Raw genomic sequence first — 21218 nt, 5'->3', positions numbered from 1 at the left:
GTCTGTCTGTCTGTCTGTCTGTATGGCGCATCTCAATTTTCAGCAATGCTTGGAAACATTTGCTTCCCCTCTGAAGTTCACTATTGACTATAACTTGGTCCCCTTGTCATTTTTAGACATTCAGACTGCCATTCATCATAGGTCGACAGAATGGAACAATCTTTTGAGATCTGAGAGCTTCCATCCCAGGAGACTCTGGTTAAGTTTGCCCACCAGCCAGATTTTACCACTAAGGTATCTTTATTCTGACAAGGCAAGTTTTGAAAAGCTGCTTCATGGAGAGAGGATTTCTACGTGGGCCATAAGAGAGCACTGTATGCCAATTGAGACGTTACTGCTTTACTAACAGGAGGTCCGACAGGACACGCATCTTAAATACGTATTAGGACCCTCAGACAGAGTGGGAAAACAGTGTCCATTATTAGGATGTACAGTGGCATCAAACGGTCCAGGAGTTACCATGATTTGCTTCTTCCCATGGCAAGAACACAGAATTTGTATCTAAGACTACAAAAGAAAGCCGCTTCATATGGTCATTTTAGCTATGGACAGGGTTCACATTGTGAACAGACCATCAGTGGCTCGGAACGGCGACCTCCTGACAGAAGCACCAGTATCAAGCTGCATAGTCTATGCCATCACTTGCCCCGCGATCTCTTTTACGTGGGTCAAACTAAAAGACCAGCGTCTAAATGAACACAGGAGCTATTTAGCAACACGTAAAACAAAATCGCCCATGATACAACATTGCATGGATAGGAGACACCTTTTTTCTGAGCCGAGATGGTTAGTCACAGAACGTGTAACGCAGACTGTAAGAGGGGTAACAAGATTTTGGTTGGTATATAAAAAAACTTAAATAAATAAATAAATAAATAAATTTTGCGAGCACTTCTGGAATCACAGTATTCTTTGAAAACTGTTCATCCCACAGGCCTCAGCCAAGAAGTGGACTGGTATTCTTTATTATAGGATCAGATTGCGATTTACTGGTTTTGTTATCAGACCATGGCATGTTATCGAGTGATCCACTACGGGATGCCAGAGTTATTTTTCAGGGTGCACAATAAAGTTATAGACGTATTCTGTATCCTAGCAGCAACATTATCTGGTGAAGGATGATTGCTTGCAGAATTAATCTAACATGGCGGCTTTGAATCTGTTTTTAGAACAGGCACCCTGGCGTTTCAGGCAACACGCTGCTAATAGGCCCAACAAACGCTGACATCAGGAACTGTTACAACGGTCTGGCTGCACTAGCTTCCTGCGGTAAGAAGATATTTCCAAAACCGGCTCATGTTGGGACTCCAATACAGGATCTTAATTCAACTACATTTAAGTGATTTTTCTTGCTTTTGGATAATCAGGTTGCAGCGTTTGACTACTGTTTAGTGATTCAGCGTTCTAGGTCAGGACAGCGTTTATAGCTCAATGAGACAAGGTAAAATTTATACTTACCCATAAATTTCCTTTCCTTTAGTCCTAGCAGCCTAGTCCATACAGGTGAGATGTGCCCCCTTGGCCAGCAGATGGAGGCAGAGACAAACATTCAAGAGCTGACTTCACTCTCTATGAAAGGCCTGGTGCTGCCTCAGCTCCTCAGTATGTTATGCCGAAGCTAGAAACCAACCAGGAGCCATTGTTAGTTCTGATTTCCACAACTGCCGTTCTAACAAGAACCTACTACCATCACCAGTGTCTCTTTCTTGGATACTAGGCCTAGAACCCAAATACCAATCTGGACTACTGTATTCTGCATGGACAATGTTGCACTCGCCGATGGTAATTTTGAGTCTAAGGTTGCCCTGGAAATACAAAGAGAGAAAAAAAAAAGGACATTTCTCCACAAGAATAATTTTCTTAGCCAAACCACAAAGGTCAAGAATTGAGGATACACTCTGCTCCCTTTCCCTTGGGCTGCATTTCTCTGCTGGAAGAAAGGCCCTCTTTTAGCTAAATTCTATCCATATGTCTATATATATTTATAGGCATCTGTGTATATGTAAATATACAGATATACTATAAGTCCACTCACCCCCCCCCCCCTTTTTTTTTAAACCACAGTTGTTTTCTCAAGGTGGGTCCTGGACTAGTCTGCAAGGACTAAAGGAAAGGAAATTAACGGGTAAGTATAAATTTCACCTTTCTTTTCATCCTGCAGATTAGTCCTAACAGGTGGAATGTATCTGAGCAGATCTTATCCTGGGTGGGAGTTACTTAGGCCTACTACCAAGATTTTCATATTAAATGCCATGTCTTTTTTTTTTTCCTTTAAAATTATTAACCTCTAATACTTTGTCAATGTACACTGAGATGCCCTTGTAGCTGCCCTACAGATTTTTCCTATGGTCACTGGTCTGCCTGGTGCAGGGGACACTGCCTGGCCTTCGCCAAGTGTACTTTTAGGCTTTGAATCTTAGCTTTGCCTTTGGTACGTACGCTGCCTTAAATTGCTTCCTTAATCCATGATGCACTTGCTGTCTTTGAAGTCACTTCTTTCCTGCAGGCCTCTGCGGCCAAATATAGCCATCCGCTTGAGTTCCTGCACTCAGTAGTGAATTTCAGATATCCTCGAGGAGCCTTAAGCCTATCTCATGCTCTGAGCTTTCGCTTCTAACCTTGACCTTTCGCATTCATAAAAAATGACATGTCCCATTATTGTCAAAACAATTGGGGGACATATTGGGCACCGTGATCCCTTTGATCCTTTTTTTTTTTTGAAGGATTGCTCCAGAACACCCAGGAGACAGACTCCCAACAAGTCCAAGAGATGCTCCTCTATAGTGCTTGAAAGAAAGTGATGGTAAATCTCCTCCACAGTAAGCTCCTTACCAAGTTGAGGAGACTTCCCTCAGTGGAAAACTTGTGATCTTGACTCCTCAAAAGAATTGTATCCTAATATGCAAGTGACATGAGGTAGGTTTCCTTTTCCTGTTCCTTGCAATAAGCCCGCATTCTACAGGAAGCTTTTACGAGTTCATACACTCAGTCACCCTGCATATCGCTAACGTTTTCAGAAGGAAATGTAGCTGAAATGCTTAACTTGAACCCATGTTGACTTTGCTTTTTTGCGGGGCTTGTCCGACGGCCTTCCTCCCATTATCCCTTAGTGAAGGACTGATCAAGATCCTGGACTCTTCCCCCAACATATTGTACCTCTCATAACACTGACCTCTCAGAGGCCCCCGACTCTAAGGCATGCTACATGGACCACTTCCGCCTTACCAGTGGTCCTAATCTTACATCCTTACCTATCCTCTCTATGTAGCCTAGTCTTTACAGCACCAAGGCTGGCCAGAGAATATTGTGCTCTTTTTGGTAAGAATTACGGGTTTCTAGCCGATACCTCCTCCCAAGTCTGGATATCAGCCATCGGTTCTCCCAGCAGACCCAAGCATCCTGGTTCCTGCTTTCCCTTTTCTTGTTAACAAGTTTCTCGTCTGACCCAAAACTCCTCTCATGAGAGTCGCCTCATCTGCCCTTTCATAGGGCCACAGCTCCTTCTGTGAGAGCTTGCCCTATTAAGGCCTCTGGTATGTTCATTCTAACCTACAATCGCAAGATACTGCAATTAGCCTGGGCACTCTTGGATTTCTAAGTTGGCACAGAGCACCCAACGGTCAGGCACTAGGTTCTGATTCTTAGAACGCCTAATCTGCAACCAAATGTTTGGAATTTTAGCCAGCTGACCTTTGTCATCTACCTGGACCCGGCCCCTTTGGTCCCCCATCAGGGTTCCGATCCAGTTTTCGCCGGTTCTGACCCCAGTCTCCTCTCAATCTCTAAGGTTTACGCCAACGGATCAACTCTCTGAAGGACAGTAAAGATCTGTTCCCCCTTAGAGGCAAATATGAGGGCCTCCCAGACAAAAGACTTGGGGAAAAAATTAAAACTGAAAGCCATCTAAAAACAGCTTCTGTTGGCAGAGGGATACCCTTCGGTCCAGCACTAAGTATTTGCTTAAAAGGAGGGGCCAGTTTCCCTCCTTGTATTGCTCCTTGCCTCACCAAGTATCTGGAGCTCCTGCTAACCCAAGAGGGGGAGGAGCCTTGAGGGATCCAGGAACAGATGTTTGACCAATATCTGGTCATAGAGCTCGGAGAGAATAAGCAGGAATGAATTGCAAACCCTAAGCAGACCCATGCTTTGAACGGTCTTATAAAAGATTTTTTTTTTAACTCCACTTCAATTTTACCAAATTCTGTTTACTTGGTTTGCCGGAACTACTTTCTGCCAGGATGCAGGAATCAAGGTTGCGACCCTGGGTAGTCAAAGCCAGGGGATTTTATCCGTATTTCAGTACAAGGGTATTCTTGTTATAATATTTGAAAATGCATTGAAAATAAAATTTAAAAAAAAACAAAAAACAGATAACCAGAACTGTACTCAACCAACCATAAACACTGAACTCACACAAGATTCTAGGTACCCCAAGCTAGGACTGGATGAAGACTTACCAGTAATCCCTTGGGACCCAGAGCCCCACAGGAGGACAACTGACACACTCATGTGGCAGCTGAGGGTGGGAAGCTGAGTCCATCTGTCTACACTAAATTATCAGGTAAGTAATTTCTCCATTTCCTAGCGTGTAGACAGAAGGACTCAGGACCCTTGGGATGTATCAAAGCTACTCCCCACCAGGGTGGGAGGCTGCTCGCGGTCCAGTCAACAAGGCACGTGCAAAGGCTGCATCCTCCCGGGCCTGCACATCCAGACGATGGAAAAAGTGTGTAAGGAGGACCACGTCGCAGCTCAGCAGATATTGATGGGAGACAACAGACTAAGCTCCGCCCATGACACTGCCTGAGCCCTAGTAGAATGAGCCCTAACCTGACTAGGCAACGGCTTTCCAACATTCACATATGCAGCCGTGACCACCACCTCAATCCAACGAGCATTGGTAATCTGTGAAGCCAGAGCACCCTGCTTACTCCCGACATGGAGAGCAAATAGGTGATCCATCTTTCGAAAAGACTCAGAGATCTCCAGATACCGCATGACAAAACATCCAAGGAGCGCAAAAGGCGAAACTCCTCCACATCCCTGACCTTATTGTTGCGTCCATCGGTCACAGACGGATGTGACCGCTCTGCCTTACCTCTTTTTTTTCACCCCTTTCACTCTCTTTGGGCAAGATGGCTGCCTCCGGTGCCGAGTGCCAAGGGCCTTGGCGTTTCCAGACCAGCATGGGTGTCCCCATCCACCATGCTCACTCCCGTGGCCTCCTAGGGCGCAAGCACCTACATCTCCTACTCTCAAGTACACGTCATGGCAGGAACCTCGGGGGCAGCCCCACCACCTGACGTCAGTACCTCTGGGTATATCTAGCCACCGCCTCCGCTACCACCTTGAGTGAGGAAAGACTTCGCTTTGCTACTCTGACTGCTCTAAGCTGCACGCTTAGACACCGCTTTCACGCTAAGGGCCTCGCTCCAGGAAGAAGCTCTAGACACCCACTCCTCGGGGGTCTCTTGCTTCCAATTTTCCTTCAGGGTTTCTCACTAACTAAGACAACCGCTCCAAGGGAGTCTCTCTCTCTATTCTACTTTCAGGATATCGGACCATTGGGTACTCGCTCCTTGAGGACCTATCTACCTTCATATCCTGCACCACGGACCTTCGGTTCCACCATTCTACCACCAGGAAATGCCTTCATTCTGTGAGTACCCTCTATGATCCGGCATTCCAACTCCACCCACCAGCCACGGTGTTACCCGCACTGCGGGCTCCTGCCTATCATGACCATCTGGGTGAGACCATACTTCTGAGCCTGTTGAACGTACTGGCACTTCATGGATCAGTGCCTTACCTTCCTGCTTTCACCACCTATCTACAAGTAGTACAATAAAGACTCTATCCATACTGTGTCTGCTATCTGTGTCAGCCTATCGCAGTGGTTCCCCATGGGGTTCCTCCCTGTGAGCGGAGTCACCTCCATTGCGTCCAAGGGTCCACAATGCCACAAACACAACACTTATCCAGGGATGGCAAGGAGATGGACTGATTCAAATGAAAGTCTGAGACTACCTTGGGCAAAAAGGATGGAATTGTACACAGCTGCAATGCCCCCGGAGTCACCTAAAGGAATCACCTCTAGCAAGACAAGGCCTGCAACTCAGAAATCAAAATAGCAATCACCTAAGAGGAATAACCACGCTATGATAGGTGAGCCTTCTCAAGGGCCAAACCGTAAGACAGCATCGAGTCGGATCTTCGTGAAGAAACGGTACCTGCTGTTGCAGATCCATGTGCAGTGGAAGACAAAGGGGGGCCTCCACCAGGAGTCATTGAACATCCACAAACCATGGATGCCTGGGCCAGTCCAGCGCCACTAGGAGTATTAGCCATCTGTGGCCTTCGATCTTGCGAATTATCCTGCCCAGCAAGGGCCATGGAGGAAAGGCATAAAGCAATCTGTCTTCCGGCCAGGCCTGTATGAGAGCATCTGTTCCCAGGGACCACAGATCTTTCCTGCGAATGTAGAATCAAGGAACCTTCACAATTTGAGAAGTCACCAGCAGGTCTAGGAACAGAAGGCCCCAGTGATCCACAATCAGCTGACAACACCAACTCTCCTTGGGTCCAGACTCTCCCTGCTGAGAATGTCTGCTCTTACATTGTCTTTTCTTGCAGTGTGAGAGGCTGAGATCATCTACAGATGAGCTTCCACCCATTCAATGCCAGACGTACCACCTGGGCCTCCAAGCGATTGATGTTCCAGCGGGACTCTTCGGCGTTCCAGCGCCCCTGGGCCATTAACTCCAGAGAGTGAGCCCCCGAACCGTGGAGACTTGCATCTGTCGTGAGTACCAACCAGGACAGCGAGGACAAAGGAGCTCCCTTTCTCAGATGATCCTCCTGCAACCACCACTGGAGGTGGGAGCAGATTTCCATTGGGAAGAGGAGCCGAACTGCATAATCCTGAAACTGCGGGTTCCAATGAGATAGCATAGAGCGTTGAAGAGGATGCATATTTTTTTATTATTTACGATTTTTATATATCGATGTTCATTTCAAAAAGAGATATCACATCGGTTTACAATAAGGTACAATAGGTAATTCACTATCCCCTAAAAGGGCTTACAATCTAAAATTTTTGTACCTGAGGCTAAGAGATTACAAAAATAAAACCATCAAAATCAAAGTTCTTAACAATTAAGCAAAAGGTATAACAAGGAGCATATTAAAGAAATAACACAAAGGGTTGCACGAAAGGGTGCTTGCTTGGCGCCTTTCAAACTGCCCGGCTCTGTTTGCGATGATGTCAGGGGAGGGGGTGGGTCTCAGAATCATGGTTTTCCCCACAGAAATCTCTTCTCAGCTTCAAAGACAGTTTTTTCAATTTTCAAATTTGCCCACTGCACAATTTCCAGGGTAGCTGCCATCAAGCTGAGTACCTGTAGGTAGGACCAAACTGTCGGGCGTATGTTGTTCATCAACTGACAGACTTGAGACATCATTCTTTGGGTCCGAACTTCCGGTAGGAAACTACTGTCTTGTCCCATGTTGAATCGGACCCCCAGATATTCCAATGACAGAGATGGTTGAAGATTGCTCTTGGTCAGGTTCACCACCCAACCGAGTTCCTGCAATAAGGAGATCACCTTGGCTGTCACCAGGCAGCTCTCTTCCTGAGACTTGGCTTGAATCAACCAGTCGTCCAAATACAGGTGCACCATGATTCCTTCTTTTCACAAGGCCGCTGCTATTTAGCACCATAATCTTGGAAAATGTCCTGGAAATGGTGGCTAGACCAAAAGGCAGCGCCCGAAACTGATAATGGTGCCTCAACACTGCACACGTAGAAAGCTTTGATATTCCAATCTGATGGGAATATGAAGATAAGCCTCTGACAGTTCCAAGGAGGTCAGAAATTCCCCCGACTGCACCGCCATTATCACAGAGAGCGTAGTTTCCATTCGAAAATGAGTCACCTTCAAGTGACGGTTGACCCTCGAGATCCAGGATGGGACAAAAGGAGCCCTCCTTCTTGGGCACAGCAAAATAAATGGAATATCACCCCATAATTTCTTGAGGCTTGGGCACCGGAACTACAGCCCTCAGTCTGAGGAGCCTTTGAAGCATGAACTCCACTGCTTGCTGCTTCTGCAGGGTATGGCAAGAGGACACCATGAACACGTCCTGAGGAATACTGCAAAATTCCAGTGCATACCATTCGCTTATCACCTCCAGGACCCACTGGTCAGACGTGATCTCGAACCACCTCTGATAGAAGAGAGAGAGATGTCCCCCTATTTCCTGTTCCAGAAGGTGGGTTAGCAAACCTTCATTGGGAAGTTCGGGAAGGTCCAGCACCCGAGCCCGCTCCTCTCTTGGGCTGACAAAAGGTCTGAGACCTACCAAAAGGCCGAGTCCACTGAAAGGTCGTCCCTATGGAGGGATGTAAATGCCTGGAACCCCAGACACGACCCCTCATATGAAAGGGATGCTGTAACTATTTCTTATCCTCTTTTACCCCGCTTACTAGCCAGTTTCTACAGCTCACTCCCAAACAAGAGACAGCCTTTATAGGGCATCTTGATAAAATTGGCTTTGGAAGCTGCATCAGCTGACCAATTTCACAACCAGAGTGGATGCCTGGCCGCTATCACCGAAACCACTCCTCTGGTCGAGGTCCGGACCAAATCACAGCCTATGTCTGCTAAAAAGGTGGCAGTGGGCTCCATAACCGCTCTGGGATTCCCTCCGGACTCATCAACCTCCTGAGAGAGAAGCAGACAAGATCTCACCACTAGGGCGCAACAGGAGGCAATCTGTAAAGTCATCGCCACTGCCTCAAAGGCTCGCTTAAGAATAGCCTCAGTCCTTCTATCATGCACATCCTTCAAGGCCGCTCCTTCCTCTATGCGGACAGACACGGCACAAACCAGAGCATCCACTTTGGGAAAATGCAAACACTCTCTCACAGGTGGATCCAGGGGGCTCAGGCCTTCCAATGTCCAACCCCCTTTACAATTTGCCTCTGGGGCATCCCATTCCAGATCAATCAATTCCTGGATGGCATCCATCACCGGGAAAAAACAAGAGGCTTTACGTAAGGAAACCAAAATGGGATTCTTCCTCGGCTCTGACATAGCATCCAAACCAGGGAGACCCAGCTGCTTCAAGGTCTGGGAAATCATAGCCGGCAGTTCATCTCTGTGAAAGAACCGCAACACGGTCCGATACGGTTCCAGCCTCAGAGGAATTTCCCCATCTTCCAGGGACTCAGGATCAACCTCATAATCAGTGCCATCCGGATTCCTGTCGGGAACACCCACAGGAAGCCGAGGCGAGCTCCTGCGCTTAAGCATAAGACTGGAAGAGGGAGGAGCCACTGGCTGAGGGTCCATGGGATGTGGAGGACTGCGCATGGAAAAAGGCTTATAAGCCTTGAAAAAATTCCACCCGGGTCCAGAAGGGACTGGAACTGGTCCCACAGAACAGCCCTCGCCTGCAGAGAACCAAAAGAGAATCAAGAGAGAACCAAGATGTGGAGTCCCTTCACTCTAGGCCATGACCAACCCATCAGCAGAATGGGAAGAGCCAGGCTTAGCAAAATCCAAGGAAGTCAACTCTCCCTGAGCGTCTGAGCATCTCTGACACAGGTTAGAAACCAGGTCAGGTTGAGAAGCCCAAATGTGACAGGCAACACAAATAGGAAGATGCTTAGGCTTCTTGCTTACCGGCACCATCCCTGCAGTAGATGTGCGTCAGAACGGCTCGCAATCAAAAATGAAATGCGCCCAAAAAATAAGCGCCTAGAAGAAAGCATGGCAAGGCGCATGCACAATCTGTGCGCTAAGTTAAGCTTGTAGAAATGTTTGTGCTCCTAAATAGCGCACCCAAGAACTGAGCACATAATGCATGCACATAGCCAACGCCCTGTGCGCACCGATGGCCTATAGAGGGCAGCAGAACATGCACAAGACCATGCAAAAACGACCACCGTGGCCTACCACGCGGCATGCAAGAAAAAAGCCTAAGTGCTGGGCCTAGTCCACCGGGGCCGCTGAACCCTCCAGCCTGCCCAGTTCCCCAACCCTAACAAGAGCGGAAACGAACATCGGCTCGGTGCGCCGAGAACAGAGACCGGAGGAAGTCCTGAAACCCCTCTAACTGTCTCTGATTCAGGGCAAAACTCTCTCCTTTTTTAAAACCTTGGCTGAGCACAGAGACGGTCTCCAGCTGCAGGGGGGAGAGGGCATCTGTCGTCAGCACTGTGCTTGACTTCCTGCACCTGCTGCCTTTCAGCTGAACTATCAGCTAAGTCCATGCCGGGAAACCCAGCTACCGGAACAAGGCACACTGCTGAGGGACCATGGAAATCGTCTCAGGAATTTTCACCTGGGGGGGCTTTTAGGTATCACCACAGGAGAGCGGGGCTTCCTTTTCCTGAATTTAGAATTTCAGATTTCTCCTTCCAAAATGCTCAAAGCAATCCCCACAGGGAGATACACATCTTCCATCTGCTGGAGATGGAGAACACTAGCAGGCTGGGGTCACTGCAAGGTTATATATAGACTGTAACATCAACTTGCTCAGTCTTCATCTGCTGGTAGGGGAGCACAAACCCACTGGTCCTAAGTCCATCTGTCTACATGCTAGGAATTTTTTTTGTGTGTGTGGCACAAGCAGCGGGTGAGTGAGGCCTTTGAGCCTGCTCAAGACTGGGTACCACTGCCTTTCCACAGGTTCTTTATTCCTCTTACTCCATTAGAACCTTATATAAGCTCTAAGAGATTTTTTCATTTTTTAAACAAGGTACTGAGCCTTCTACAAACCAAAACCTGGCCAGGAGCTGGAATAAGAGAGGGCACTGGGACTTGGATCTCCCAACCAGGTTCCAGGATGATAAACTGCACCTCCGCACCTGAGTCCGGCCCAGGGGGCTGCTAGAGTTGCAAGGAGGCAATCAGCTGCACAGCCTGCTCATGAGCACTTCTGCAACTCCTCATTGGCCCTGCCTGCCTGTGGGTAAAACGCCCTCACAGGAACATCTCACGGCTGAGAACTTGTAACCTCAATTACAGAGCACAGCTCCCTTTACCTGAAGCAGGCTCCCAAAGCTAAATGCTACAATCCCAAGTCAAACATAACATGCTGGATCGATCAGCCATGCTGACTTCCTCAGCTTTACCCGAGGTGCCACCTTCTTCTTCGATTCCTGCTCACACCAGGGACACATCAGGGCCTGGACTGCCACCCTGGGAGTCTGTGTTAACCAGGATATTCAGGCCCTGGGATCCCATTTCCTGGGCTTTTCCTTCCAGCAGGACAGACAGAACTCTTTGCCTGTACAGGGCTCTTTACATATTTCAGGGCTCTGGCCTGCTTTCCTGGAAGCCCAGACTGCAGCTCCTCCTGCTAGAGACCTCACAGGAGTAAGTTACTAAGAATCCATCTATCTGTTACAGCAGCAGCACACGTCTGCACATCTGCTCCAGACTGCAGCTCCTCCTGCTAGAGACACCACAGGAGTAAGTTACTAAGAATCCATCTGTCTGTCACAGCAGCACACATCTGCACATCTGCTCCAGACTGCAGCTCCTCCTGCTAGAGACACCACAGGAGTAAGTTACTAAGAATCCATCTATCTGTCACAGCAGCACACATCTGCACATCTGCTCCAGACTGCAGCTCCTCCTGCTAGAGACACCACAGGAGTAAGTTACTAAGAATCCATCTGTCTGTCACAGCAGCACACATCTGCACATCTGCTCCAGACTGCAGCTCCTCCTGCTAGAGACACCACAGGAGTAAGTTACTAAGAATCCATCTGTCTGTCACAGCAGCACACGTCTGCACATCTGCTCCAGACTGCAGCTCCTCCTGCTAGAGACACCACAGGAGTAAGTTACTAAGAATCCATCTGTCTGTCACAGCAGCACACGTCTGCACATCTGCTCCAGACTGCAGCTCCTCCTGCTAGAGACACCACAGGAGTAAGTTACTAAGAATCCATCTATCTGTTACAGCAGCACACGTCTGCACATCTGCTCCAGACTGCAGCTCCTCCTGCTAGAGACCCCACAAGAGTAAGTTACTAAGAATCCATCTGTCTGTCACAGCAGCACACGTCTGCACATCTGCTGCAGACTGCAGCTCCTACTGCTAGAGACACCACAGGAGTAAGTTACTAAGAATCCATCTGTCTGTCACAGCAGCACACGTCTGCTCATATGCTCCAGACTGCAGCTCCTACTGCTAGAGACCTCACAGGAGTAAGTTACTAAGAATCCATCTGTCTGTCACAGCAGCACACGTCTGCTCATCTGCTCCAGACTGCAGCTCCTACTGCTAGAGACACCACAGGAGTGAGTTACTAAGAATCCGTCTATCTGTTACAGCAGCAGCACACGTCTGCACATCTGCTCCAGACTGCAGCTCCTCCTGCTAGAGACCTCACAGGAGTAAGTTACTAAGAATCCATCTATCTGTTACAGCAGCACACGTCTGCACATCTGCTCCAGACTGCAGCTCCTCCTGCTAGAGACCTCACAGGAGTAAGTTACTAAGAATCCATCTGTCTGTCACAGCAGCACACGTCTGCACATCTGCTGCAGACTGCAGCTCCTCCTGCTAGAGACCTCACAGGAGTAAGTTACTAAGAATCCATGTATCTGTTACAGCAGCAGCACACGTCTGCTCATCTGCTCCAGACTGCAGCTCCTCCTGCTAGAGACCTCACAGGAGTAAGTTACTAAGAATCCATCTGTCTGTCACAGCAGCACACGTCTGCACATCTGCTGCAGACTGCAGCTCCTCTTGCTAGAGACACTACAGGAGTAAGTTACTAAGAATCTATCTGTCTGTCACAGCAGCACACATCTGCACATCTGCTCCAGACTGCAGCTCCTCCTGCTAGAGACACCACAGGAGTAAGTTACTAAGAATCCATCTATATGTTACAGCAGCAGCACACGTCTGCACATCTGCTCCAGACTGCAGCTCCTACTGCTAGAGACACCACAGGAGTGAGTTACTAAGAATCCGTCTATCTGTTACAGCAGCAGCACACGTCTGCACATCTGCTCCAGACTGCAGCTCCTACTGCTAGAGACACCACAGGAGTGAGTTACTAAGAATCCGTCTATCTGTTACAGCAGCACACGTCTGCACATCTGCTGCAGACTGCAGCTCCTACTGCTAGAGACACCACAGGAGTGAGTTACTAAGAATCCGTCTATCTGTTACAGCAGCAGCACACGTCTGCACATCTGCTCCAGACTGCAGCTCCTACTGCTAGAGACACCACAGGAGTGAGTTACTAAGAATCCGTCTATCTGTTACAGCAGCACACGTCTGCACATCTGCTGCAGACTGCAGCTCCTACTGCTAGAGACACCACAGGAGTGAGTTACTAAGAAGCCATCTATCTGTTACAGCAGCACACATCTGCACATCTGCTGCAGACTGCAGCTCCTCCTGCTAGAGACCTCACAGGAGTAAGTTACTAAGAATCCATCTGTCTGTCACAGCAGCACACATCTGCACATCTGCTCCAGACTGCAGCTCCTCCTGCTAGAGACCTCACAGGAGAAAGTTACTAAGAATCCATCTATCTGTTACAGCAGCAGCACACGTCTGCTCATCTGCTCCAGACTGCAGCTCCTCCTGCTAGAGACCCCTCAGGAGTAAGTTACTAAGAATCCATCTATCTGTTACAGCAGCACACATCTGCACATCTGCTCCAGACTGCAGCTCCTCCTGCTAGAGACCCCTCAGGAGTAAGTTACTAAGAATCCATCTATCTGTTACAGCAGCACACGTCTGCACATCTGCTGCAGACTGCAGCTCCTACTGCTAGAGACACCACAGGAGTGAGTTACTAAGAAGCCATCTATCTGTTACAGCAGCACACGTCTGCACATCTGCTGCAGACTGCAGCTCCTCCTGCTAGAGACCTCACAGGAGAAAGTTACTAAGAATCCATCTATCTGTTACAGCAGCACACGTCTGCACATCTGCTGCAGACTGCAGCTCCTCCTGCTAGAGACCTCACAGGAGAAAGTTACTAAGAATCCATCTATCTGTTACAGCAGCACACGTCTGCACATCTGCTGCAGACTGCAGCTCCTCCTGCTAGAGACCCCACAGGAGTAAGTTACTAAGAATCCATCTATCTGTTACAGCAGCACACGTCTGCACATCTGCTGCAGACTGCAGCTCCTCCTGCTAGAGACCTCACAGGAGAAAGTTACTAAGAATCCATCTATCTGTTACAGCAGCAGCACACGTCTGCTCATCTGCTCCAGACTGCAGCTCCTCCTGCTAGAGACCTCACAGGAGAAAGTTACTAAGAATCCATCTATCTGTTACAGCAGCAGCACACGTCTGCTCATCTGCTCCAGACTGCAGCTCCTCCTGCTAGAGACCTCACAGGAGAAAGTTACTAAGAATCCATCTATCTGTTACAGCAGCACACGTCTGCACATCTGCTGCAGACTGCAGCTCCTACTGCTAGAGACACCACAGGAGTAAGTTACTAAGAATCCATCTATCTGTTACAGCAGCACACGTCTGCACATCTGCTGCAGACTGCAGCTCCTCCTGCTAGAGACCTCACAGGAGAAAGTTACTAAGAATCCATCTATCTGTTACAGCAGCAGCACACGTCTGCTCATCTGCTCCAGACTGCAGCTCCTCCTGCTAGAGACCTCACAGGAGAAAGTTACTAAGAATCCATCTATCTGTTACAGCAGCAGCACACGTCTGCTCATCTGCTCCAGACTGCAGCTCCTCCTGCTAGAGACCTCACAGGAGAAAGTTACTAAGTATCCATCTGTCTGTCACAGCAGCACACGTCTGCACATCTGCTCCAGACTGCAGCTCCTCCTGCTAGAGACCCCTCAGGAGTAAGTTACTAAGAATCCATCTATCTGTTACAGCAGCACACGTCTGCACATCTGCTGCAGACTGCAGCTCCTACTGCTAGAGACACCACAGGAGTGAGTTACTAAGAAGCCATCTATCTGTTACAGCAGCACACGTCTGCACATCTGCTGCAGACTGCAGCTCCTCCTGCTAGAGACCTCACAGGAGAAAGTTACTAAGAATCCATCTATCTGTTACAGCAGCACACGTCTGCACATCTGCTGCAGACTGCAGCTCCTCCTGCTAGAGACCCCACAGGAGTAAGTTACTAAGAATCCATCTATCTGTTACAGCAGCAGCACACGTCTGCTCATCTGCTCCAGACTGCAGCTCCTCCTGCTAGAGACCTCACAGGAGAAAGTTACTAAGAATCCATCTATCTGTTACAGCAGCAGCACACGTCTGCTCATCTGCTCCAGACTGCAGCTCCTCCTGCTAGAGACCTCACAGGAGAAAGTTACTAAGTATCCATCTGTCTGTCACAGCAGCACACGTCTGCACATCTGCTCCAGACTGCAGCTCCTCCTGCTAGAGACCCCTCAGGAGTAAGTTACTAAGAATCCATCTATCTGTTACAGCAGCACACGTCTGCACATCTGCTGCAGACTGCAGCTCCTACTGCTAGAGACACCACAGGAGTGAGTTACTAAGAAGCCATCTATCTGTTACAGCAGCACACGTCTGCACATCTGCTGCAGACTGCAGCTCCTCCTGCTAGAGACCTCACAGGAGAAAGTTACTAAGAATCCATCTATCTGTTACAGCAGCAGCACACGTCTGCTCATCTGCTCCAGACTGCAGCTCCTCCTGCTAGAGACCTCACAGGAGAAAGTTACTAAGAATCCATCTATCTGTTACAGCAGCAGCACACGTCTGCACATCTGCTCCAGACTGCAGCTCCTCCTGCTAGAGACCTCACAGGAGAAAGTTACTAAGAATCCATCTATCTGTTACAGCAGCACACGTCTGCACATCTGCTCCAGACTGCAGCTCCTCCTGCTAGAGACCTCACAGGAGAAAGTTACTAAGAATCCATCTATCTGTTACAGCAGCACACGTCTGCACATCTGCTCCAGACTGCAGCTCCTCCTGCTAGAGACCTCACAGGAGAAAGTTACTAAGAATCCATCTATCTGTTACAGCAGCAGCACACGTCTGCACATCTGCTCCAGACTGCAGCTCCTCCTGCTAGAGACCCCACAGGAGTAAGTTACTAAGAATCCATCTATCTGTTACAGCAGCAGCACACGTCTGCTCATCTGCTCCAGACTGCAGCTCCTCCTGCTAGAGACCCCTCAGGAGTAAGTTACTAAGAATCCGTCTATCTGTTACAGCAGCAGCACACGTCTGCTCATCTGCTCCAGACTGCAGCTCCTACTGCTAGAGACCCCTCAGGAGTAAGTTACTAAGAATCCGTCTATCTGTTACAGCAGCAGCACACGTCTGCACATCTGCTCCAGACTGCAGCTCCTCCTGCTAGAGACCCCTCAGGAGTGAGTTACTAAGAATCCGTCTATCTGTTACAGCAGCACACGTCTGCACATCTGCTGCAGACTGCAGCTCCTCTTGCTAGAGACACCACAGGAGTAAGTTACTAAGAATCCGTCTATCTGTTACAGCAGCACACGTCTGCACATCTGCTCCAGACTGCAGCTCCTACTGCTAGAGACCCCACAGGAGTAAGTTACTAAGAATCCATCTGTCTGTCACAGCAGCAGCACACGTCTGCACATCTGCTCCAGACTGCAGCTCCTACTGCTAGAGACCTCACAGGAGTAAGTTACTAAGAATCCATCTGCCTGTCACAGCAGCAGCACACGTCTGCACATCTGCTCCAGACTGCACCTCCTACTGCTAGAGACCCCACAGGAGTAAGTTACTAAGAATCCATCTGTCTGTCACAGCAGCACACGTCTGCACATCTGCTCCAGACTGCAGCTCCTCCTGCTAGAGACCCCACAGGAGTAAGTTACTAAGTATCCATCTGTCTGTCACAGCAGCACACGTCTGCACATCTGCTCCAGACTGCAGCTCCTCCTGCTAGAGACACCACAGGAGTAAGTTACTAAGAATCCATCTATCTGTTACAGCAGCACACGTCTGCACATCTGCTCCAGACTGCAGCTCCTCCTGCTAGAGACCCCACAGGAGTAAGTTACTAAGAATCCATCTGTCTGTCACAGCAGCACACATCTGCACATCTGCTCCAGACTGCAGCTCCTCCTGCTAGAGACCCCACAGGAGTAAGTTACTAAGAATCCGTCTATCTGTTACAGCAGCACACGTCTGCACATCTGCTCCAGACTGCAGCTCCTCCTGCTAGAGACACCACAGGAGTAAGTTACTAAGAATCCATCTATCTGTTACAGCAGCACACGTCTGCACATCTGCTCCAGACTGCAGCTCCTCCTGCTAGAGACCCCACAGGAGTAAGTTACTAAGGATCCATCTGTCTGTCACAGCAGCACACATCTGCACATCTGCTCCAGACTGCAGCTCCTCCTGCTAGAGACACCACAGGAGTAAGTTACTAAGAATCCATCTGTCTGTCACAGCAGCACACATCTGCACATCTGCTCCAGACTGCAGCTCCTCCTGCTAGAGACACCACAGGAGTAAGTTACTAAGAATCCATCTGTCTGTTACAGCAGCACACGTCTGCACATCTGCTGAGGCAGCACATGTTTGTCTCTGCCTCCACCTGTATGGACTAGTCCGCAGGACGAAAAGAAAACAGAATTTAGTTCATTTTCATTTCAAACAAAATATTTAAAAACATACAAACAAAAGACCAATGATTAAAATAAGAGCTTGGTAACCATCACTTACAGTAAGAGCCAGTGGCGCTGTCTTCAGCCTGTGATTATGAAGGTCCTAAAATGCTAATTTAACTTTTTATAACAGCGTGTTCTTGCAGATATATTTATTGGCATTTATTTATTGTAATGTAGCAGTTTGAGGAGCTCTTCCTTGTATTTTTGTGATTTTACATTTCAATTCTCTTTGGACTTTTTTCTTGGCAATTTTTAAACAATCTCCACACCTCAAGCAAACCTTTAACCCTTGCAAACACTCCTTTTAGTTTTTCTGTAATTAATTTCCTCGTTCTCTCAGGGTCTCCCTTTTTAAAGGTTTTCTACTCCGGTGGTAACTTTACTTCAGTGATTGTGTCAAGTTTGATTGCATTATGATTGCTATTGATTAGCAGTGTCACCACACTCACCGGTCATACCAGGTCCTCTGTTTATTTATTTACTTATAACATTTAGATTCATCTGATCTTCAAATCTCAGTGGATTACAATAAAACACAGACAATATCAAAGTCTTAACATTCAACATAGACCCACAGGAAACAAAATATAAGAAAGTCAGAACACCCAAACCTGCAACAGCGCTACTAAGCTAGGACTAATGACAGCAGCACCAGTCCCAGGCCACATGTGACATCCATTCTACCCTCACTATAAACCCTGACACAGCCCCGTGACATCCATTCTACCCTCACTATAACCCCTGACACAGTCCCGTGTGACATCCATTCTACCCTCACTATAACCCCTGACACAGCCCCGTGTGACATCCATTCTACCCTCACTATAACTCCCTGACACAGCCCCGTGTGACATCCATTCTACCCTCACTATAACCCCTGACACTGCCCCGTGTGACATCCATTCTACCCTCACTATAACCCCTGACACAGCCCCGTGTGACATCCATTCTACCCTCACTATAACCCCTGACACAGCCCCGTGTGACATCCATTCTACCCTCACTATAACCCCTGACACAGCCCCGTGTGACATCCATTCTACCCTCACTATAACCCCCTGACACAGCCCCGTGTGACATCCATTCTACCCTCACTATAACCCCCTGACACAGCCCCGTGTGACATCCATTCTACCCTCACTATAACCCCCTGACACAGCCCCGTGTGACATCCATTCTACCCTCACTATAACCCCCTGACACAGCCCCGTGTGACATCCATTCTACCCTCACTATAACCCCCTGACACAGCCCCGTGTGACATCCATTCTACCCTCACTATAACCCCCTGACACAGCCCCGTGTGACATCCATTCTACCCTCACTATAACCCCCTGACACAGCCCCGTGTGACATCCATTCTACCCTCACTATAACCCCCTGACACAGCCCCGTGTGACATCCATTCTACCCTCACTATAACCCCCTGACACAGCCCCGTGTGACATCCATTCTACCCTCACTATAACCCCTGACACAGCCCCGTGTGACATCCATTCTACCCTCACTATAACCCCCTGACACAGCCCCGTGTGACATCCATTCTACCCTCACTATAACCCCCTGACACAGCCCCGTGTGACATCCATTCTACCCTCACTGTAACCCCTGACACAGCCCCGTGTGACATCCATTCTACCCTCACTGTAACCCCTGACACAGCCCCGTGTGACATCCATTCTACCCTCACTATAACCCCCTGACACAGCCCCGTGTGACATCCATTCTACCCTCACTATAACCCCTGACACAGCCCCATGTGACATCCATTCTACCCTCACTATAACCCCTGACACAGCCCAGTGTGACATCCATTCTACCCTCACTATAACCCCTGACACAGCCCCGTGTGACATCCATTCTACCCTCACTATAATCCCTGACACAGCCCCGTGTGACATCCATTCTACCCTCACTATAACCCCCGACACAGCCCCGTGTGACATCCATTCTACCCTCACTATAACCCCCGACACAGCCCCGTGTGACATCCATTCTACCCTCACTATAACCCCCTGACACAGCCCCGTGTGACATCCATTCTACCCTCACTATAACCCCTGACACAGCCCCGTGTGACATCCATTCTACCCTCACTATAACCCTCTGACACAGCCCCGTGTGACATCCATTCTACCCTCACTATAACCCCTGACACAGCCCCGTGTGACATCCATTCTACCCTCACTATAACCCCCGACACAGCCCCGTGTGACATCCATTCTACCCTCACTATAACCCCCTGACACAGCCCCGTGTGACATCCATTCTACCCTCACTATAACCCCCTGACACAGCCCCGTGTGACATCCATTCTACCCTCACTATAACCCCCTGACACAGCCCCGTGTGACATCCATTCTACCCTCACTATAACCCCTGACACAGCCCCGTGTGACATCCATTCTACCCTCACTATAACCCTCTGACACAGCCCCGTGTGACATCCATTCTACCCTCACTATAACCCCCTGACACAGCCCCGTGTGACATCCATTCTACCCTCACTATAACCTCTGACGCAGCCCCGTGTGACATCCATTCTACCCTCACTATAACCCCCTGACACAGCCCCGTGTGACATCCATTCTACCCTCACTGTAACCCCCTGACACAGCCCCGTGTGACATCCATTCTACCCTCACTATAACCCCTGACACAGCCCCGTGTGACATCCATTCTACCCTCACTATAATCCCTGACACAGCCCCGTGTGACATCCATTCTACCCTCACTATAACCCCTGACATAGCCCCGTGTGACATCCATTCTACCCTCACTATAACCCCCTGACACAGCCCCACGTGACATCCATTCTACCCTCACTATAACCCCCTGACACAGCCCCATGTTACTTTTTACCCCCTGGTCATGTTGCATCTGCTGCATGGTTACAGGTGACAGGAAGCAAAGTGATCCCTGCAGCCCTCGCTCACTTTCTCACGTTCTCACCAGGTGACACCAGGAGCCCTCACACTCAGAATTCACTGCTAATAAACCTGTAAAATGATCCCTTACCCAGCGAGCTCAGGGTCTCATAATTCTCCTTCATCACCTCCTTGTACAGCTCCTTCTGCCCTTCTTCTAAACGCTGCCACTCCTCCTGGGAGAAATAGAGGGCGATGTCCTCAAAGGTCACTGGCACCTGAAACACAAACCCTTCTGCATGAGGTCCATCAGGAGAGCTCCCAGCGCTGGGGCTCAGCAGAGCAGGAGCAGAGGTTTCCCTGTGTGTGGAAGTCCCGGGCAGAGAACAGAGTTACTCTTCTGCTTTCTCACCCCCCAGACCCGGAGCAGGGAGACCCAGCAAAGTCTCCCCCAGCCCCTTTCTGACTGAGGGTTTATTGCACTCCTGGGCTGAGATCAGGGTTTAAGGGTCTGAAAACCCCTCCTCATCAGCCTTTCCTACCAGGATTAATCTCAGGCAAGGCCACCGGTGTCCCTGGCAGTAACGGGGGAGGTTCTGGGTGATTTTATTACTTTGCATGCAGTGAATTACTTATGATACCCAAAAAGTGCGTTTATATTTAGAATGCAAGCTTTTCATGTTTTGTTTAATTAAAGGTT

General features: G+C 48.9%; 1 protein-coding gene across 1 annotated transcript in view; it reads right to left on the bottom strand.

Annotated features, from left to right (window-relative positions):
- Positions 1 to 20723, bottom strand: part of LOC115091790 (oocyte zinc finger protein XlCOF6-like) — a 29041-nt gene extending 8318 nt beyond the window's left edge. Inside the window, exon 1 of the mRNA XM_029602000.1 lies at positions 20670 to 20723. Within this exon, the coding sequence (XP_029457860.1) occupies positions 20670 to 20703 (34 nt within the window). The 5' untranslated portion in view covers positions 20704 to 20723. The remainder of the gene's footprint in view (positions 1 to 20669) is intronic.
- Positions 20724 to 21218: the final 495 nt, after the last annotated feature.

The sequence above is a fragment of the Rhinatrema bivittatum genome, chromosome 5, assembly GCF_901001135.1.
Source record: "Rhinatrema bivittatum chromosome 5, aRhiBiv1.1, whole genome shotgun sequence".
NCBI lineage: Eukaryota > Metazoa > Chordata > Amphibia > Gymnophiona > Rhinatrematidae > Rhinatrema > Rhinatrema bivittatum.
The sequence above is the reverse complement of the archived record's forward strand: the minus strand, read 5'-3'. Positions and strand labels throughout refer to the sequence as shown.